The 17,940-nt window shown below is 38.2% G+C and overlaps 1 protein-coding gene across 1 annotated transcript; it reads left to right on the top strand.

The window, feature by feature from the left end:
- Positions 1-1,947: 1,947 nt before the first annotated feature.
- LOC306756878 (CTTNBP2 N-terminal-like protein) lies at positions 1,948-16,080 on the top strand. Its single transcript, XM_079241782.1, has 7 exons — positions 1,948-2,048; positions 4,788-4,892; positions 12,033-12,266; positions 13,836-13,943; positions 14,124-14,312; positions 14,446-14,616; positions 14,730-16,080. The coding sequence occupies exons 1-7, from the start codon at positions 2,043-2,045 to the stop codon at positions 15,681-15,683; spliced, it is 1,767 nt and encodes a 588-aa protein (XP_079097908.1). The 5' UTR covers positions 1,948-2,042; the 3' UTR covers positions 15,684-16,080.
- The last annotated feature ends 1,860 nt before the right edge of the window (positions 16,081-17,940 follow it).

Raw genomic sequence — 17,940 nt, 5'->3', positions numbered from 1 at the left:
AGACTTAGAAGGCTAAATTTGTGAATTATTTTTGAACTAAGCCAAACTAAGCAAAACTATGTGCTATCAGTTGTTTGTAAAAAGGAAGACAAGGACATGGGACAGTGAATCTGAGGACACAGATCCTCCACAGCAGCTAGTCAGCAGGCTGTACTGAGGAGCTTAATTGAGGAGCCTGAAATAGAGACTCTCTATTAGTGCTGGAGAGGCTCCATGCACCAGGAGCCAATCAGGAGAGACAGTTCTCTGACTTCGCTCTCTGTATACCCTCAAGATAGCCAAGTGAAAAAAAGGGACACAATTATGAAAAGCCTCAAAGATGCTGCAAAGATAGGAAGCTCACTCATGATAGTTAAAGCGTCCTAAATTTTCAAACCGAATTGCAACACTGGAGTGCATTTTGTTCTCTCTTCCTGTGCTGGACTGCAGTGATACGTCTTAGATTAGAGCCTGAGAATTGTTTGATGCTAATGATCAGGCAAAAGACCTTCCTGACAGTAACACATAAAACCACTGATTGTTCGCTATGCTCTACCCCTGCTATGATGAAAATCCTGTATTTTTGGCATTTGTGAAGGTTAATAAAAGCATTGTTGGCCATATAAAGACTTGGCCTGCGTTGTGTAAGCATTGCACTCTACTGGCAGATGTTATGTATTACAGACAGAGCTCCTGCTTGCAGCTGACCCAACAATAAATCTTTAGGTCTACAGAACAAAACATACCTCATCTGCTTTTTGTCATGTCTGGAGATCTTGCCTACAAAAAAAAGAGAAAAAAAAGAAAAAAGAAAAAACACAGCTGTATTACCTCTGACGAGTTAAAGCAGCACTGTCAACTTTGTCTAGTCCCTGAACTGCGAATGAGATCCAAGAGATTTAGGATATGTTAAAAAAAAAAAAAAAAAAAAAGGTGTTCAAAAGTAATGCCTAAAGTTGTTTGTTTTCTATGTAATCTGACTTTCAACTGGGCATGTGTGCCAATGTAAGTCCAGTTGGTTTCCCAGATTACAAAGGGATCTGGTGACATTTCTCCCTCTTTCTCCCATTTAGTTAAATTTTTGCAGCTCTGCAGGCTCTTACCACCAGGTGGCAGTCGATAATAGTGATATATAATAGTATATATATATATATATATATATATATATATATATATATATATATATATATATATATATATATATATATATATATATATATATTACATATATTCTACAATATAAATATATATATATATATATATATATATATATATATATATATATATATATATATATATATATATATACTACATATATACTATGTAGTATATATACTCTCTCTCTCTCGCTCTCTCTCTCTCTCTCTATACACACATATATATATATATATATATATATATATATATATATATATATATATATATATTATATATATATATATATATATATATATATATATATATATATATATATATATATATATATATATACATACAAGACATGCTTTAATTTGACTATCGTTGCAAAACTTTTAGTTTTATTTCCATACTATTAATTTTCAAGTTTAATATGAACATACACATTTCCCACATGCCACAGTACAAATCCTAATTCAAATGCATAAGCCAAAACTTTTATGAGTTATTAAAAACCTCTAAGAGCTTATTCAGGAACATCTCGACACAAGTCAGCGGATTTATAAAGTTGTTAGAGAGACTATTACCCACGTTTGGTATAGAATTTCAGCAGTCATTAAAATAGTTTGCATGCCTTTTGAAGGCTATTAAGGAAAATGTAAGAGCGAGCAACTAAACAAAGAAATCCAACCCACATTCAACAGGAGGGGTGTCACTGACTGCCATGTTACCAAAAGATAATCTGTGATTGGCTATTGCTTAAAGCTGCTCCTCGCCTATTGGCTATCTCAGCTGTCGTTCAAAGTGCTACTTGTGGCCTTCCAGTGTTCCGCTGCTTCGGGATCTGAAGACGCAAATCAAGTGAAACAAATCTTCTGACAGAAGAAAAGTACATGCTGGACGTCTGAAACACATCAGCGGACCAAATGAAGGTAGGAAGACCCACTGACAACTTCTTTTTGTAGCTCATGCTAAGTTGTTGAGGATCATTTGCAGCGGTTCATCGCCTTTAGTCAAAAGGAGAAAAAAGGACAGAAAGAAAGAAAAAAGATCTTTCCCAAATTAGTCAAAGCGTTTGAACAAATGACATTAACATGCAATTCTATTCATTCATAGCACCAAAGTTTTTAAACTTTAAGAAAACTTTCTTTTAAAACTTTACGCTCTTTTTCAGTAAGATTAACGTTTGATCCTTGTGACGATGCTGAATGACTTCATTTGCAGTGCTTCCAGATGATAAATAATACCACAATAAACCCCCCAAAATACACCAGGCTTATAATTAGAAGCTACTTTTCCGCTATTATTTATCATGTTCATTTTAGAAGCAGGTAGGAAGCTGTGCGAGGAAGCAAGTGGCCTGTATAGAAAATGGGTTAGCTAATAAATCCAATTTAGTCTCCAGACATGCTGCATCTGGTCAGCCAAGAAGGAAATGCAGCAGACCTCTCAGGCCTTGCTTCCCCTGAGTTGACCCCATTTCATAGCAGAATAAGTACTTAATAAGACTACCACTCGCATTTTTGCTTTTTTCCCCAATTAAACTGAAAATTCCCAATTCAACCAGAGGATATTGAGAATAGTATCATATATAAATGGCACTTGGCTACTGAAACCTTTTAACTGTGCAAATATACTCCACACGTAAGCATGATCCTTGTTGTAAAGCAGCATGTTCTTTAGAGCTTAGAAACTATCCTTAGACTTTTACAAAAAAAAAAAAAAAGAAAAAAGGAGAGTTACATTTGATAGACTTTAATAGGATTAGGATAGAGGAACCTTTTTTCCTGCCATTACACCATACAGAAGGAACAAACAGCTTCTGGCTAAAATCAGCCTCTTTGCTTTGAAGCAAAACAAATGTTCTTGCACTTAAAGCCGTTGTGTGTTTTTAAGGAGTTGACAGTGTTGCCGATGAGGCACAATGGCTGACATGGTTTAAAACAAACATGGATAAAAGGATTATGAACAGAGCGCTTTCGTCATCGGAAGTGGAGCCCGGAGAACATGTGGGAATATTTGTGTTTCCCATGCTACCATGTGTTTGTGTACCCTCATGATTACCAACTCTAACTCAGGGGATTAGGAGGAATATCATTAAAACGATGAGGATCTAAACAAGCATAATGACACTTGTTGGCCTCAGCAGGTCTCACATGCAATGGCCACACTTCTGACTGTGATTATGACGGCCTGTGAAATTAGCAAGCAAGCCTTTAAACCAAAACCAAGGCAGGCATATAGACTGTAGTTTAATTAGCATTTTACTCCCGTGGTTAAGCTACAGACCATGAATGCTGCTAAAAGGCAGGCCTAAAAACACTTTGTGCCTTGCTTGTGAGGGCATGCCCACTGTGCGTACCCTCACAAGTGTTGGTGTCACAACACATTTTTTTTTCCTTTTATAATTTTGTACTATTAAAGATGTTTAGAAAATGTTGCTGCTTTTTGCTGGGATTCCTGTCTTTCATTAGCCAACTCCTGCTCAAAGAGATCAGCCAACCCTTTAGTGATGACTTCACGATGTGGAATTCTGTGGTGACCACAGAGAGTTTAGAGTAGAGCAAAAGCACGCTGAGTAAATACCGATTCAGGTGTGGATCACAGATTAACAGCAGAGAGACATAAATGCTTTAGTGACATAAATGATATTTCTGTGGTCCAAACTGGAGTATATGTCTGCTATTAAGTAGTTAGTGACTGTGACATTAATCTGTTGTACACATCCCATATGATGAATCTCATCTGAGAAGGATGCTGAATGTAATAACATCAACGGCTTTGATCTTATTTCAAAGAGAGGCCCATATATATATATATATATATATATATATATATATTCACTTGGGCAGAATGTGGTTGGATGTTGGAGACGTGGACACCGCAGGGCTTGTCAGTAGAACCAAGGATTAGAGCGTAGAGACACTACAAAGCAACCACAATACATTTATGTAACACAAAATTGTCACAGAATCCAGGATGATTACAATAAAACAAAAGTATTAAAAGTTTTGTTGCATGCACGTTATCAGTTTTATGTCTGCTCCCAGGCAACTTGTCAGCTTGTATTTTTGCCACATATGTGAACAGCTGAAATGAGAAATATCATTTGCTTGTTGTACTAGACATCTAATGTATTTAGTCAAAGATGTCATTTTTGAACAAAGGGCCAAAAATAATAGTATTTTTCTTGTCAAAAGAAGAAAAATGAACTCACTGACTCTACTTTGCTAAATTCTTCCCTCCCCAAGATAATAACCACATATCCAGATAAAGCTCATAAATCACAGAGCAAGATCAGATGTCTGTCTACATGTCTGTTTTAAGGGAAATTGGAAAACACACAGCTTTGTTTCAGAGCAAAGCAAGAATACCTGGGAAAATGTTTTATAGTTGTGGGAAAACCCATGGAGCAAGATTACTGGCTTCTCAGTATTTCCTGTTTTGCAGTTATTACATAACTATGCAGATGATAATAGAGAACACAATAAACCTATAATAATACTAACCAGGGCTATTCAGTTGAGTCAGATGTGTGGAGCACAGATAGATGAAAACCTGCAGGACTGCAGCCCTCATCGTACCTGATTTGGTAGCCCTGATATACACTATAAAACATGTATAAAATATCATTTTAAGAAGTCTTGTCTTTTTGTTCTTTGCCTTTATAGTCCAAACTGAACATGGAGAGTCTGACCAAACCAGAACTGCTGATGCTTTTCAGCATCCTGGAGGGAGAACTGGAGGCCCGGGACCTTGTCATTGAAGCCTTAAAGGTAAAATTAATCCAAGATCGTGACGTAGATGTAAAGTGATTCTTGCTCAGAATTACTTCTTGACCTAGAAGAACACCCTTGCGTTCATTAAGGAGGTTCCCAGTTGGTTGGAGTATGATATATTTCCTTTAAATGAATTTGTTGAAACCTCTGGGACTCCTGATCTCCATACCATGGACTCTCTTCCACTCTTCAAATCAGGATTAAAAACACAGTTGGGCAAAAAGTCCGATACCATCAAGCTACAAGCGCACAATCTTAATGTTGTTCTCTGTTCATGGTTTTTAATGTTTCTCACCTTTGGGTGTTTTAAAAAGCGCTTTTTAAATTAGATTCTTATTATTATTATTATTATTATTATTATTATTATCAGATTATGTTATAATCCCAAGAAAAATGAAACAGTCAGATGTTGCTGAACAGCTTCTATCCAACAGTCACCGTTATTTAGCAATAGAGCTGAACAACTATGTGTAATATCTGATATGCCATAATTTGACGTGCTATAGTGTCATTCTTTTTTTTTTTAAAAAACCCCAAAACATTTTAATGTGAGTTTTACTGTAAATCATGTATTTATGGGATGGTGTGTAGTTAGAAGTGAATACAGGAGGGAGTATTTGCTAAGATCTTGTTGGAATAATGCTAACTATATGCTGGGTTAGCATAACTATATGCTAACCCAGTTATATTGTATTAATCTACGGTGACAGTAAAATAATTTGAATAGAAACCTGACAATACTTCATGTAGTGAGGAGCTGAAGTTACACTGTTGGGGGGAGGTGGTTGTTTTGCTGTCATAGTCTGTGTCCACTTATCACTTTTGATGGAAGGGTCATTGCACCCCAAAATGAAATAGTTCTGAGTGATCACCTTCATCTCATGATGATCATTTCATCTCATCTAACATATTTGGGGGCGGTCACTCATGTTAGCCATCCTTTATCATAGCTTCTGCAGTAATAACATCAATTCCTGACATTTTAATGATCCTGCCGATCCATATGCTCACTCTATCCGTGGCTCTTTGCTTTGCCTTAAGTATGTCTTCCCATTAACTGAAATGGTTGGAAAATGCAACAACACCCCATTACTGTGGCGGTACTTCACAAATTCATGGTAAGCTGAGTGAGCAACTTCAGTATGCAAAACCTCAGCAAAAAGTGACGGTAAAATGGTGAAAGCCTGAAACAACTTGACTTGATTCTCACCATAAACATTTGAGCTCTGCAGTCATCGAAAAAATAAAATGGGGGAGCAGCCTGCAGAGTTGAGAGTCCACTGCTGAATGCTCAAGTGTTGTGTCTAGACCAAATTCCTTCATTTCCCCTGTGATCTGGCCATCTAAGGCAAGAAGAGTTACAGCACACTGGGTGCCTGATGACTCAATGTGAGCACGAGTAGGAGTGAATAAATAAACATTGGCCTTAACTGGAGCTGGAGGGGAATATGGCTGCGCTTACTTCATAGTTCCTTCTGCAAACTGTTAACCCATTCATTCCAGCCGCTGGATCAGAGTCGAGTGTCTAATAAAGGTGTCATTATAATCAGAAGGAAAATAAAACTGAGGAGATTGAAACTGTTCTCCCGAAGTCAGACATTTTTATTCACTCCACACTACAGGATCCTTGTGTTTCATATGGAGTTTACAAAACTGAAAGAAGCACGTTCATACCTCTCTGCAGTTCAGCCGTTATGGGAATGAAAGTGAGGAATCTCAGGTTTCTTTTCATAAAACCTGATTCAGGAATTCTGTTTTCCTTCAGTATGAGTTACATTAATATTGCTAACCCTTTTCTATTCCACTACCTTTAAAACATTCCCATCAGCCTTTGCTATGCTTAATATTTTGATGCTTGTTAGCACACCAGCAGCAGCTGGAAAAGTAGGTACAGTTACCACGAGCATGTCAGATATAATCAGTGTTTTAAGTGGGCCGGTACGCAGCGGTACGCAGAACCGGCACGTAATTTTATCCCTTTGCCTTTCCCTTTGACTTTTTTTACAGCTTAGTGCGTACCGGGACTTTTACCGGCTTTCTTCAGCAATCAGTATACCCTCCTACGATTTCACCACATATTACAACTTATATTTGTTGATTTTAATTAAAAAAATAAAAAAGTTGCCTCAAAAGAAATGTATTGTTAAGACCGGTTAAGACGCACAACACTTGCTGTAGCCCACAACGGCATACCACACTTCACGTTGTTCACTCTCTTCTGTGTTTACATTGAAGCAGACGTGCTTTGAATGAGAGGAAAGGTGGAGAAAAAAGAAACTATCGCGGCTGTAATGTTACAAGCTGGAGCAGAGTTGAGTGATGACAGTAGTACTACTTAACAGTCATTTACTACACCAGACAACAAAGGGCAGATGCTGCAAACTAAGTGTACGGCTGGTCAGTATTTTGAGTTTTTAAAGATTATTTCTAGATTAAAGATAAGATAATATTGCTATGTGGCCTGGACCAGGCCTAATGCTGGGAAAAACATATTTCACAGAGGAAAAGTGTAATAGTAATACACTGTTAAATTAGTCTGGTAATAAGCTAAATAAGTCTAAATGTAGAACTTTTTATGTTTTTAACCCTTTCATGCATAGTGGCCCTGTAGTGGGCACCTATTTGCAAGCTTTTTTCTTGCATATTCATGAATGAGGAGGGTATTTTTGTAAATAAACCACTTCAGTGTTTTTTTTGTTTTTTTTTGTTGTTTTTTTCACAAAAATGTGAAAAATGTTGCATTGTTTTTATTATTTATTCATGCATGAAAGAGTTAATGAACTTTAAGTTAATGATTTTACTTTTCAGTGTTATTTTTAATGTCCATGCAATGAGGCTTGAAATTCATAAAAGTGTCTCCATGGCACTTTGAATTTGGCAAAAGTGGATTTGATTTAGAACTTGCTCTGTTTATTTTTTTGTCATTTCTGTGAAATAAAACTATGAATCTACAGATCAATTTATAGATCTACATATAAGTGTCAGCCATGTTTTTGTCCCATATTTGCACGACAAACTGACAGCAAGTCATGAAGGGAGTACCACCACTTATTTTGTTCCACTTAAAGCACTGGATATAACTGATGTGTCACTGGTATTTTCTTGTGTTCTGTGGCAAATACTCAAGCTAAACATTTATCCCCATGGTAACACCGTGTTAGTAAACTGTAAGTACAGGATGTGAGGTTAACTGTGTGGGTTTTTTCTGTCTTTATGGTACTCTATCTTTAATTATGCAGAACTATCGATGGCATTCTAACTATCTGTTGCATTTTTCCCTCTTCTGACTCACTTCTGCAGCTGCTCACACTGTGGCTTTCAAAAGGAAGCCAGCATTTGGCAACTTTTATATTTGACACACAAAGATCTGCAGTGATCCAGAAGTCCTTTTGGTTGGGGAAAGAAATAGAAGCCTTTACTTGAAGCATAAAAGGACTCAAATATGGATGTGAACCTTTAATTAACTGTAGAGTTGACATAGTTAGATTGACCATGTTTTTAAATGGAGCTACTTCAAACAGCTTTACCTTTTTTTATGAACTGGCAGAAACTTGTTTGGAATAATCAGCTGATTAAAATCAGTACCAATGGAGCATTTATCCCATTACTGGTGACTTTTTTTACAAAGCAGCTCTGAAGCATCTGGGTCTTTAGTAAGACTTGCTTGTTTCATGTTCTCATTGTCACATTAAGAATAGATCTTGTCCCCATCATTGCACATCTGAAAGACTCCAGACTTGCGTCAGCAAAAAAAAAAGGACAGGAACCAGTGCAGTCATGGCTTTACATAAAAAAAACACACAGGTTGCCAGGCACCACAGGCAGCTGACAAAGGCATGAATAATAAGGCAAGACTGTGATTCAGAATATCTGTGTGATGAATGGTTATGGTTGTTGAAAATGTACAGCTTGATCTATTGAAAAGAACCATGGTACATTTGTGTGTTAAATAGCCTTAGAAATGTTGCCTGAAATCCCTCTTTTCACTCCCTGCTCTTCTCTTTGCAACAGTGGAGGATTGATGCAGAGGAAAACAGCCTCCCTTTGTGTTGGGGGGACTGCACATCTATCGGTACATTGAAGAGCAGGGGAGAGACGTTAGGAGTGGAGAAGAAAAGCTCAGTTTGTGTTAATGAGAGAACTTTAATGTAGTGTGTGCCATGTGAATTACACATAAAGAAATCTGGATAATTTGAAGGCCAATTACTTAATTATCTTAATGTGTGCTTTGTGCTGACTTTATTTAAATAGAAATTATGTTATTTTTAAGACTTGCAGACATAAATCAGACTCTATGCAGTTTCTGAAGTGGGATAAAAACTGCAGTGGGATTTCTGATCCTATCCCATCCTCGTCTCGGAAACTGCTGAATAGTTTAAGCTAAACTGAGTTGTAAGAATATGTTGATTATGAGACATCCATTGGCTGTGTGCATGAAGTGGTAGTTAAGGTTGGCATAACAACCTTTTAGTCTATCTTGACCCAGAATAAAAATTAACTCAGATTTGGTCTCTGGCTGCTATTATTAGTATTATTAGCACGAGTATCATTATCAGTATTCGTAGTTGTGGACCGCGAACCTGTCCAGGGTTTACGCTGCCTGCTCCCCCGCGACCCTTACTCTGATTAAGCGGGTTCAGAAAATGAATGAATGAATGACAGAATTAGTTTTGGAATAAGTGTAAATAAAATATTAGTGCCTGTACCGTAAGGCGTTCTCATGCAGTGACATGCATGTTTAAGTACAAAATATGGATATTTGGACATCTTTGAAACAACAGTGCCTCTGGTTTTCCCTGGAAATGATATTTGTCCTGGTGTGTGGGTGGTATTCCTGTCATCTGGAGGAATGTAAGCTTGGAGAGTTATATTGTACCAGAAAAGATTCATTTTCCTGTTTTAATGAAAAAGGATTCAGTTTGAGCAGAGAACAGAGACGCTGTGTGTTGTGTGTGTGCTGTGTGTTGAGGAGCACATTTCCACTCAAACATTTTGTCCCTTTTCCGTTTTGTTTATCAGTTACTGGACATTTATATATTTGGATAATTTTTGTGCATGTTTGTGGTGACTCATTATTTCTAAACTCTGTAAAGCCAGAAAAGTCTTACTGGTCATTGTACTTTACAACAATCACACTAATGACAAAATCTCTTCTGTCTTCTCTTTTTCCTGTAGTTAATGCAGTTAGCACATAGCCGTCATGTTGTCATGTGGAAACTGTAATGTAAGTTTTTTTTTTTGTCTTTAAAGTGACTAATCAGAGTACAAAGTCACTTTTGGGAACAGGGAAGGGATTTAGGCCAAGTGTGTGGCCAGATTTCTTCCCAAAGATTGAATTTGTTCAGGCTGTATTATTTTTAGCCTTAGTCTTGGCAAATCATTATTTGCATTATAAATAACACTTTATCCTAACAAAGTGAGGACAAAAGCCGCTATGAATGTTCTGCATTGCATAGAAGTCAGTTTCCGAGATGCTGAGTGGTCATGAGGCTTTCAATCAGGCCCTCATTTCAGAAGCATTTTTGAATACTCCAGGGAACCCTGTGTTTTCCTGTTTCAGCCGTCCTTGCTGTTTGATCCACCTTCACACTATCCTCTGCAGACAGGATCAAATAACAGAAGCAAAGCCATGCAGTCTCTTTGTGCCAGATAAGCCAAAATGAAAGGTCCAAAAAAATGACAGTCATAAGGACTCTAATCTTTCATCAACTTTTGATTTTTCTTTCCTTTGTTATTGGCACTGGTTCGTCAATCAATGTTGTATTTTCCTGTAAGCAGTTTAGTAGATTTGGTGAAAATGATTTCACTTTGGTTTAATGACCTGATAAGTTCTCAAGCATTGACTCAGAAAGTTTAGCGATCATAAAGAGTCATGAAAAGCATTTTGTCTAATTTGCATGGTCATGTCTTAGTAACCTTTGACCTGATTCCCCTTTACATAAGTGGATTCCAGTAAGGTTGTTGAAGACTCAGTTTACACAAGTAGATGGAATCACATTACTGGACAGTCAGAGGTATTAAAATGGGCAGAGATACCAATCCTATAAAGTGGGTAAAAGTAGCTGTAACACAAACTGCTCTACATGATGAATGGCTGGATATGTCTCCACAGGTTTGTCTCCTGACTAAACTAAACTTCTCAAGTAATCTTGGTATCAATCATCACAAACTCTGTCTTCACCTTGCCAGAGAGGATGCTGTTCTCTCTAATCTTTTGATCCTCTTTTGTTGAAACTTCACCGAGACACGGCTCTTCTACAGCCCTCCTCCATCTTTCCCCCCTTTATTTTTAACACTTCAGTCCCTTTCAGAGCAGGCCTAAAGGCATCTGCTGAACCTGAAATGCCTTGCTGCTATTATCCCTCTTTTGTCCTGAGTTAAACAGAGAACAGGTCTGCATTGGCCAAAGCCCAATCTGGAGCAGCTGTCCTGCTAAAGATAGACAGACACACACCATCTGTTGCTCCTTCCACCAGCTAACTCTTTCTGTTGTTTTGTTTTTTCAAAGCATTTCCTCCCTCTCTATTCCTCTTCCCCTGTCCGCTGCTTATTTACAGCTCCAGTACTTCAGATGGTGATCACGCTGTGTCGAGTGTTTGAGTTCTTTTGACAGCAGATTGTGTAACTATAACCGTTCCATCAAGGGATTCATACTGATAAGTCTCATCATGATCCTGTTTTATGGGATGATATCTGTTATACATGACTGCTCTTCACTTTTCATGTTGGGAAAGAAGATGGAGAAAAGTGTAGTGACCTTAACATTTCCCAGGCTGCTTCTTATCCAAAGAAGACGCTGAACTAAGGACTGTTTTCATCAGAATAACATGCACACTGTTATAATGTTGACGTTCACCGTGTTAATCATAGGTTGCTGTATTAACAAGCAATCCTCGCCAATTAATAACAAACTGAAAATGTTCTGATGTAAATAAAAATACCTGAACAAATGAAATCTTTGCCCTGGCGTTGGCGCAGGATGGAAGTCGTCCACAAGGTGGTGCTAGAGAACAGATCAAGACGTGATACATGACTGGATGTGACATTACTGTGTATCAAAGAGTCTGTGAGAATGTAGATCTGTGACAAAGCAGAATCACACCATTTAAAAAAAGATGCTTCTTTTCATGTCTGCAGGCGCAGCACAAAGAATTGTTTATCCAGGAACGTTATGGAAGGTACAACCTCAGCGATCCTTTCCAGGCTCTGCAGAGAGACAGTGAAGCTGTGGGGAGCCAGGACAAGGAGCCTGTTTGTGCTTCCCCTATGTCCAGCCCTCTGCTGGTTCTCAAGCTGGTGATGAGTCACTGCAGGAGGATGCAGGAGAAGATGCTGGCCCAGCTGGCTGCAGCGGAGAGCAGGCACAGACGGGTGAGTTTTTACGTCTGGCGCTTGGTGAGAGAACTCAGAAACGAGTTGGACTGTAATGCAGGCTTGAATCCAAAACAAACAAAAAAAAAAAAAACCAAACTTAAAAACAAATCAAATTAGTGGAAGCAAAAGATAAAAGTTAGCACTAGAGAAACAAAACATGAACAGAGGAAGTGAAACTTGCACAATGCTCAAATTAATGAAGCAGCACTGCTGGCAATAAAATCTTGGAACACAAAATAAATTAAAGAGATATTTTGGCTTCTTTGAAGTGCGGTTGTGCATGGTACTTGTAAACAGTCAGTGACTTACTTGAGGTAAACAACAGTCAGCAATTAGTGAAGAAAATCAGGGAGTGTTCACTGTGGGGAGCCAGACAAACAGCTGCTGTGAGCACAGCCACACAGGAGTCAGTTTTCCTGTTGAAATGGTTCATAGCAACTCTAGTAAATGCTAAATATAATGAATTTTACAGTGTTTTGCATCAGACTGTTGTTGCCACTGGTGATTCATCGTATTAAAGAATAAAAGTGTAAATACCAAACATTGATTTTTCAAGCTTGCTAGAATTGTACAGAATCAGACTTTGCCTTGTTTACTACATTTCTATTTAAATTACGGCACCCGTTTCCTGTTTTACTGGTAGAATATAAAAAAGTGATGTCTTTTTCCACTGCTGTATAAACACCATGTTTCATTGTCGCTGATGCATTCAACGGTTGTTGACTTTGTCTCAATTTCACCATTTTTCTTGATTGAAGAACATCTGTGTTGTTACTCATCATTATATGCACAATGGCTGCCCAACTTATCCTGCTGCTGATTACAGCCATTCCTCTCAGATCCACCAGTGTAGTCCCAAAATACTAACTACATTGAAGTAAATATGAGTTATAAGGCCCCGTGATGGACTGGTGACCTGTCCAGGGTGTACCCTGCCTCGCGCCCAAAGACTGCTGGGATAGACTCCAGCTCCCCAGCGACCCTTAATCGGACTAAGCGGTTCGGATAATGAATCAATGAATGAGTTATAAGATTAGAAAACAAATAAACTTTCATCTATTAAGTCTATAGAAAAGTAAAGTCCATCATTAAGCAGTAAATCCAGTGAATCTGGCTCCATTCCCGATGTTCTCAGCTGATCAGCGGTGGAACATATAGCAGAAGAACCAAGTCAAGACACCTTACAGTCTTCAGCAAGAGATGTAGCTATTCCAGAAACACTCTCTCATCTAAAAGTACTAATCTGTACAGTGATCAGTGATGTTTACTTTTTCCAGTTTCTGTTCAACATACGTCATGTTGTGTCTTTTTATCCTGTTAATATGTTTGTTATATTGATCCCCAGTAAGGTATACCCTAAAGACTGAAAGTAGAATTAATGAATACAAAAAATGCATGTGACACGATAGTTTTTCCTCCCAATCAAACATAGAGCCTTTTTGAATGTGGTTGAACTAAAGCTGTGTGCCATCAATAACTGTGAGTTTAAATGTGGCGATCATATAAAAACCGTCAACATGCAGTTGACCAAACCTAATCTCTGTCTCCCTGCTGCGTGTGGTTTAGGTTATTGCAGACCTGGAGGAGGAAAAGAGGAGGCATGCTGAGGACACGGCAGAAGGAGATGATGTCACTTACATCCTGGAAAAGGAGAGGGAGCGTCTCCAGCAACAGGTAGTTAACAACATAGATTTCATGACAAATATTTTTCCTAATTCTTACGATGTAAATCTGCTAGTCGGTGTGTAACTGGCAGAATTTCGGGGCGTGCTCCAAACACCAGTACGTTGGTAGTACCACTGCTTTCAACTTAAAGACGTTTGCTGATTGTAAGTTTTGTCTCTGTGCGTGCAGCTGGAATTTGAGCGGAGTCAAGTACGCCGGATGGAAAAAGAACAGCGGCGGGTTACTGAGCAGCTCGAGGAAGAAAGAGCTCAGCATAAACAGCTTTCTAGTGCTTTAGCCAAAGAGTGCAAGTGGGCCAGTGCCAGGGCTCTGGAGGAGGGTCACCGGCTGACTGAGCTGAGCCGTAGACTGGATAAGGTATTTATATGTTCAGTCCAACTAAACCGCTTCAGCCTTGCATCCTTGGCACGCTTTCTTTAATTATACTGTTGTTAAGTATATAATATGTTGTTATATTTTCCACTGGGGATTAAGAGGCTCTCTTATTTAGGAAAAAGAAGCCTGTCAAGCCCTGAGAAAAGAGCTGGAGGATGAGAGGACAAGAGCTCTGAGGATGGAGGCGAGGGTGGAGGGGCAACTGGCTGAGTTTGACACCGAGCGTGAACAACTCCGCTCACGTCTGAAAAAAGAGGAAGCTCATTGCCGTCAGCTACAAGAGCAGGTGTGAAAACTTAGACACACTAATCACTAGAGAGAGAACACCTAAACAGTTTTATCCAAAAGGAAATGAACTCATATGAGAAGTGTCTGAAAATGAATGTCCTTTATGATCAGGTAGAAGAACTGAAGAGAAAGCTGGAGGAGGCGTGCTTGGCAAAGGAAATCAGAGGAGCCAATGCAACTCCAGCTGAAGCAGCAGGAAAACAGTGGGCCACAAAAGCTTCCCCCAGATATACATTCGTGGACAACATTAAGGTTGAGGACATAGAGGAGGACACAGACCACCCACCTGCTCTGCCAAATGGGAACGGGCACCATTGTTCAGTGGAGACAAATGGGCTTCATAGTTCAGACGACATTCCCTCTGAGATAGCGTTTCTGCTGAATGGAAGTGAAATTCCTCCAGTTATGCAGACACAGACGTCTTTCTCCTCCTGTAATGTTTCTTCTTCTTCTCTTGTTTGTTCCTCTCCCTGCACCGCTCCTCCTAAATGCCCATCAGGCAGCCCAAGTCTAGGAAACTATCAGTCTCCATACCAGGCGGGAATCAACCAACGTTTTCACGCTGCGCGCCATAAGTTCCAGGGTGCTGTTGACCCCGAGCCGCAGTCCTCGGGTATTCAGACCGCTCCAACACTCTCACCGAAAGACTCTTCTTCTGTAACCAGTAGCTCCTCCGCAGAAGCCAGCCCAGTCAAGCAGATGGCCCGGAGCACTGTCACTCAAGTCCTGTCGCGTTTCACCACCGTCCAGCAGAGTGCAGCCACGAAGCTCTCCATGCCAAATAACTCCCCTTTTGGTACAGACTACCGCAGCCTGGCCGCTCCTTTATCTCCAGTCTTCGGAAGGGCTGCAGGCGCAGTTTCCCAAGGGATTCGCTCACCCACCATCCCAAGGGCAGAAAGGGGCAACCCTCCACCCATTCCTCCAAAGAAGCCTGGTCTGGTCCAGGCCCCTATGTCACCAGCAGCCGTGCCCAAATCTGACAGCCACATGTCAGGCAGCTGTGGCCTCACCTCTGCCCAGGAAGGCGTAAAAGAACTGGACATGGTGGTTTCATCGAATTAACTGATCCTTTGGTTGAGAATAAAGCTGTCAGCTGCTGCTCTTCTTTACGACACCTTGACGTAATCCAGATTTCATTATTATTGATGAGGTTTGTTCTTGGAAAGAGAATTTATACAAGTATTTGAACAGAGATCCTTTAAACACTGTAATAATGTTTGTATTTCATAGATTTTATGGAGCATGAGCAGAGGTACGGTTTTGGGAAGTGGCTTAAAGGCTCGTAGTCATGAGATTTAAAAAGGTGCCAATATATTCTGATGGGCACATTGTGCTGTTACAGTTTATCCTTACATAAAAATACAACTTTGATGAGAAGGCATTCGATTAGAGTACCAGTACTTTATCCTGAATATGTTGCTTCTCTTTATAACAATCATTAGGAAATCAATATGTACATACATACATACATACATATATATATATATATATGTATATATATATATATATATATATATATATATATATATATATATATATATATATATATATATATATATATATATATATATATATATATATATATATATATGTACATACATACATACATATATATATATATATATATATATATATATATATATATATATACATATACATATACATGTACCAAATAATCTGATCAGTGTTTTACTGTCAGAGGCAGTGCTATGCTGTTCTGTATTATTTTAATGATACATAGTGATGATAATCATGAAGTCTCGGATTATATGCTGTCACTGTTATCTTAAAGATGTTTGAGATAAGTTTTATGTCTTTGTCATTGTAAAAAAAAAAGATATGGAAGAACATGTTTTCAATAGTTATCAATTCATTTGATTATTGTAACAACTGGTCATTTGGTAATTTCTGCCTTTATCGGATCCCAGAAAATATTTTGTAGGCTGGAAATTAACATTTAATAAATTAACTTGGAAACTCAAAACTTTGTTTTTTTTAATTGTAAGAAATCTTTATAACAGCTCATCAGTTTTTGTTTTTTTTTATCAAGTGTGTAAGTCAAATTTGTGTAACTTCAAATTTACATATTTATAATTAATCAGATAAAACCAACATTTCAAGCGCTGAAAAAAGTGATAACCAGAACTAGCATCAAATCATACCTTAGATGATACATTTTGATATTGTATTCATTAAGACAGTGTTAGAAAAAACAAAACAAAACAAAAAAAAAAAACAAGATGTGGATAGTCTTTATATTAGGATAATTTCACCCAAAAATTTGTGTAAAATATTAAAAAGAAATCAGTGATTTGTTGATGTCTCTAAAAGCTGGTGTCTCTTCAGCTTAAAGAAAATTATTTGACATAAAAAATATAAACTTTTATCACAGCAGTTTGAAATCATGCAAGTGTGTGTGTATGTGTGTGTGTGTATGTGTGTGATGGAGGGTAACAAACAACAGGAAAAAATAATTGATTTACAACTAATAAATTACTTTATGGGTTCAGAAGTTCTATATTGAGTTGTGGAAGAATTATTATAGCATTGTAATGCCCTGGAATGACCTCCAGAGGTCAGCGTTGGTTAGGTATTTGTTGTATAAGTAGATCTATATCTATATAAATAGTAAATCAGTACATTTGAAGGCATTGTGGATGGCATAACATCTGCATTCTCGGGAAATAAAGTGTATGCTAATTACTTGCTTTATGAATAAACAAAAAAAAAAAGATTCTGATATTTAAGGAAACTGACTTAAGATTTTATGAGATCTGTGGGTGTGTAAGGATATTGAAATAAATGTAGCTGTTTGAATGAATTATAAAAATTTGAAAGTAGCCTGAAGTCTTATGTTCATTGTTGCTCAAACAATAAGTAGCCTTTTTCTGGAATGTTGAAGTGGCAACACTTGGAGAGGAAAAACTTTGTGAAAAATAGTTTGCAATATAATAAGTGTGTACAAATGACCATCTTGCCAGATGTGCTTTCTGATTAAATTTATTGTCTTTTTTCCTGGTCAGAATAAAGATTGTATCTCACTCTCCTGCACACACATTCAGACACTATTATTTAATATGGCCTGACAGTGATCACTTGCTCTCTTTGACACACCGAATTCCCTTCCTGGCTTGTTGAGGAAGGGTTAGCCGGTTAACAGGACGGGTCACCTATCTTTTGCAGGACTCACCTAATTAACATTCCAATGTTAGACAGCGTTGCTGCATCCAAAACCCAGCACAGGCACACCTGGTCCCCCAGCAAGCTTTATCATCTTCATCCTCCACAAACATATTTGTAATTTGACCGTACTGTGGTC

The sequence above is a fragment of the Telmatherina bonti genome (assembly GCF_933228915.1).
Source record: "Telmatherina bonti genome assembly, chromosome: 6".
In the NCBI taxonomy this organism is placed as follows: domain Eukaryota; kingdom Metazoa; phylum Chordata; class Actinopteri; order Atheriniformes; family Telmatherinidae; genus Telmatherina; species Telmatherina bonti.
The sequence above is the reverse complement of the archived record's forward strand: the minus strand, read 5'-3'. Positions and strand labels throughout refer to the sequence as shown.

Bases quoted from the DNA above. Each gene is read 5' to 3' on its own strand.
- LOC306756878 (XM_079241782.1), top strand. The intron at 4,893-12,032 runs GTAAAATTAATC...TCATGTCTGCAG, and splicing joins TTGTCATTGAAGCCTTAAAG to GCGCAGCACAAAGAATTGTT. The intron at 12,267-13,835 runs GTGAGTTTTTAC...CGTGTGGTTTAG, and splicing joins CGGAGAGCAGGCACAGACGG to GTTATTGCAGACCTGGAGGA.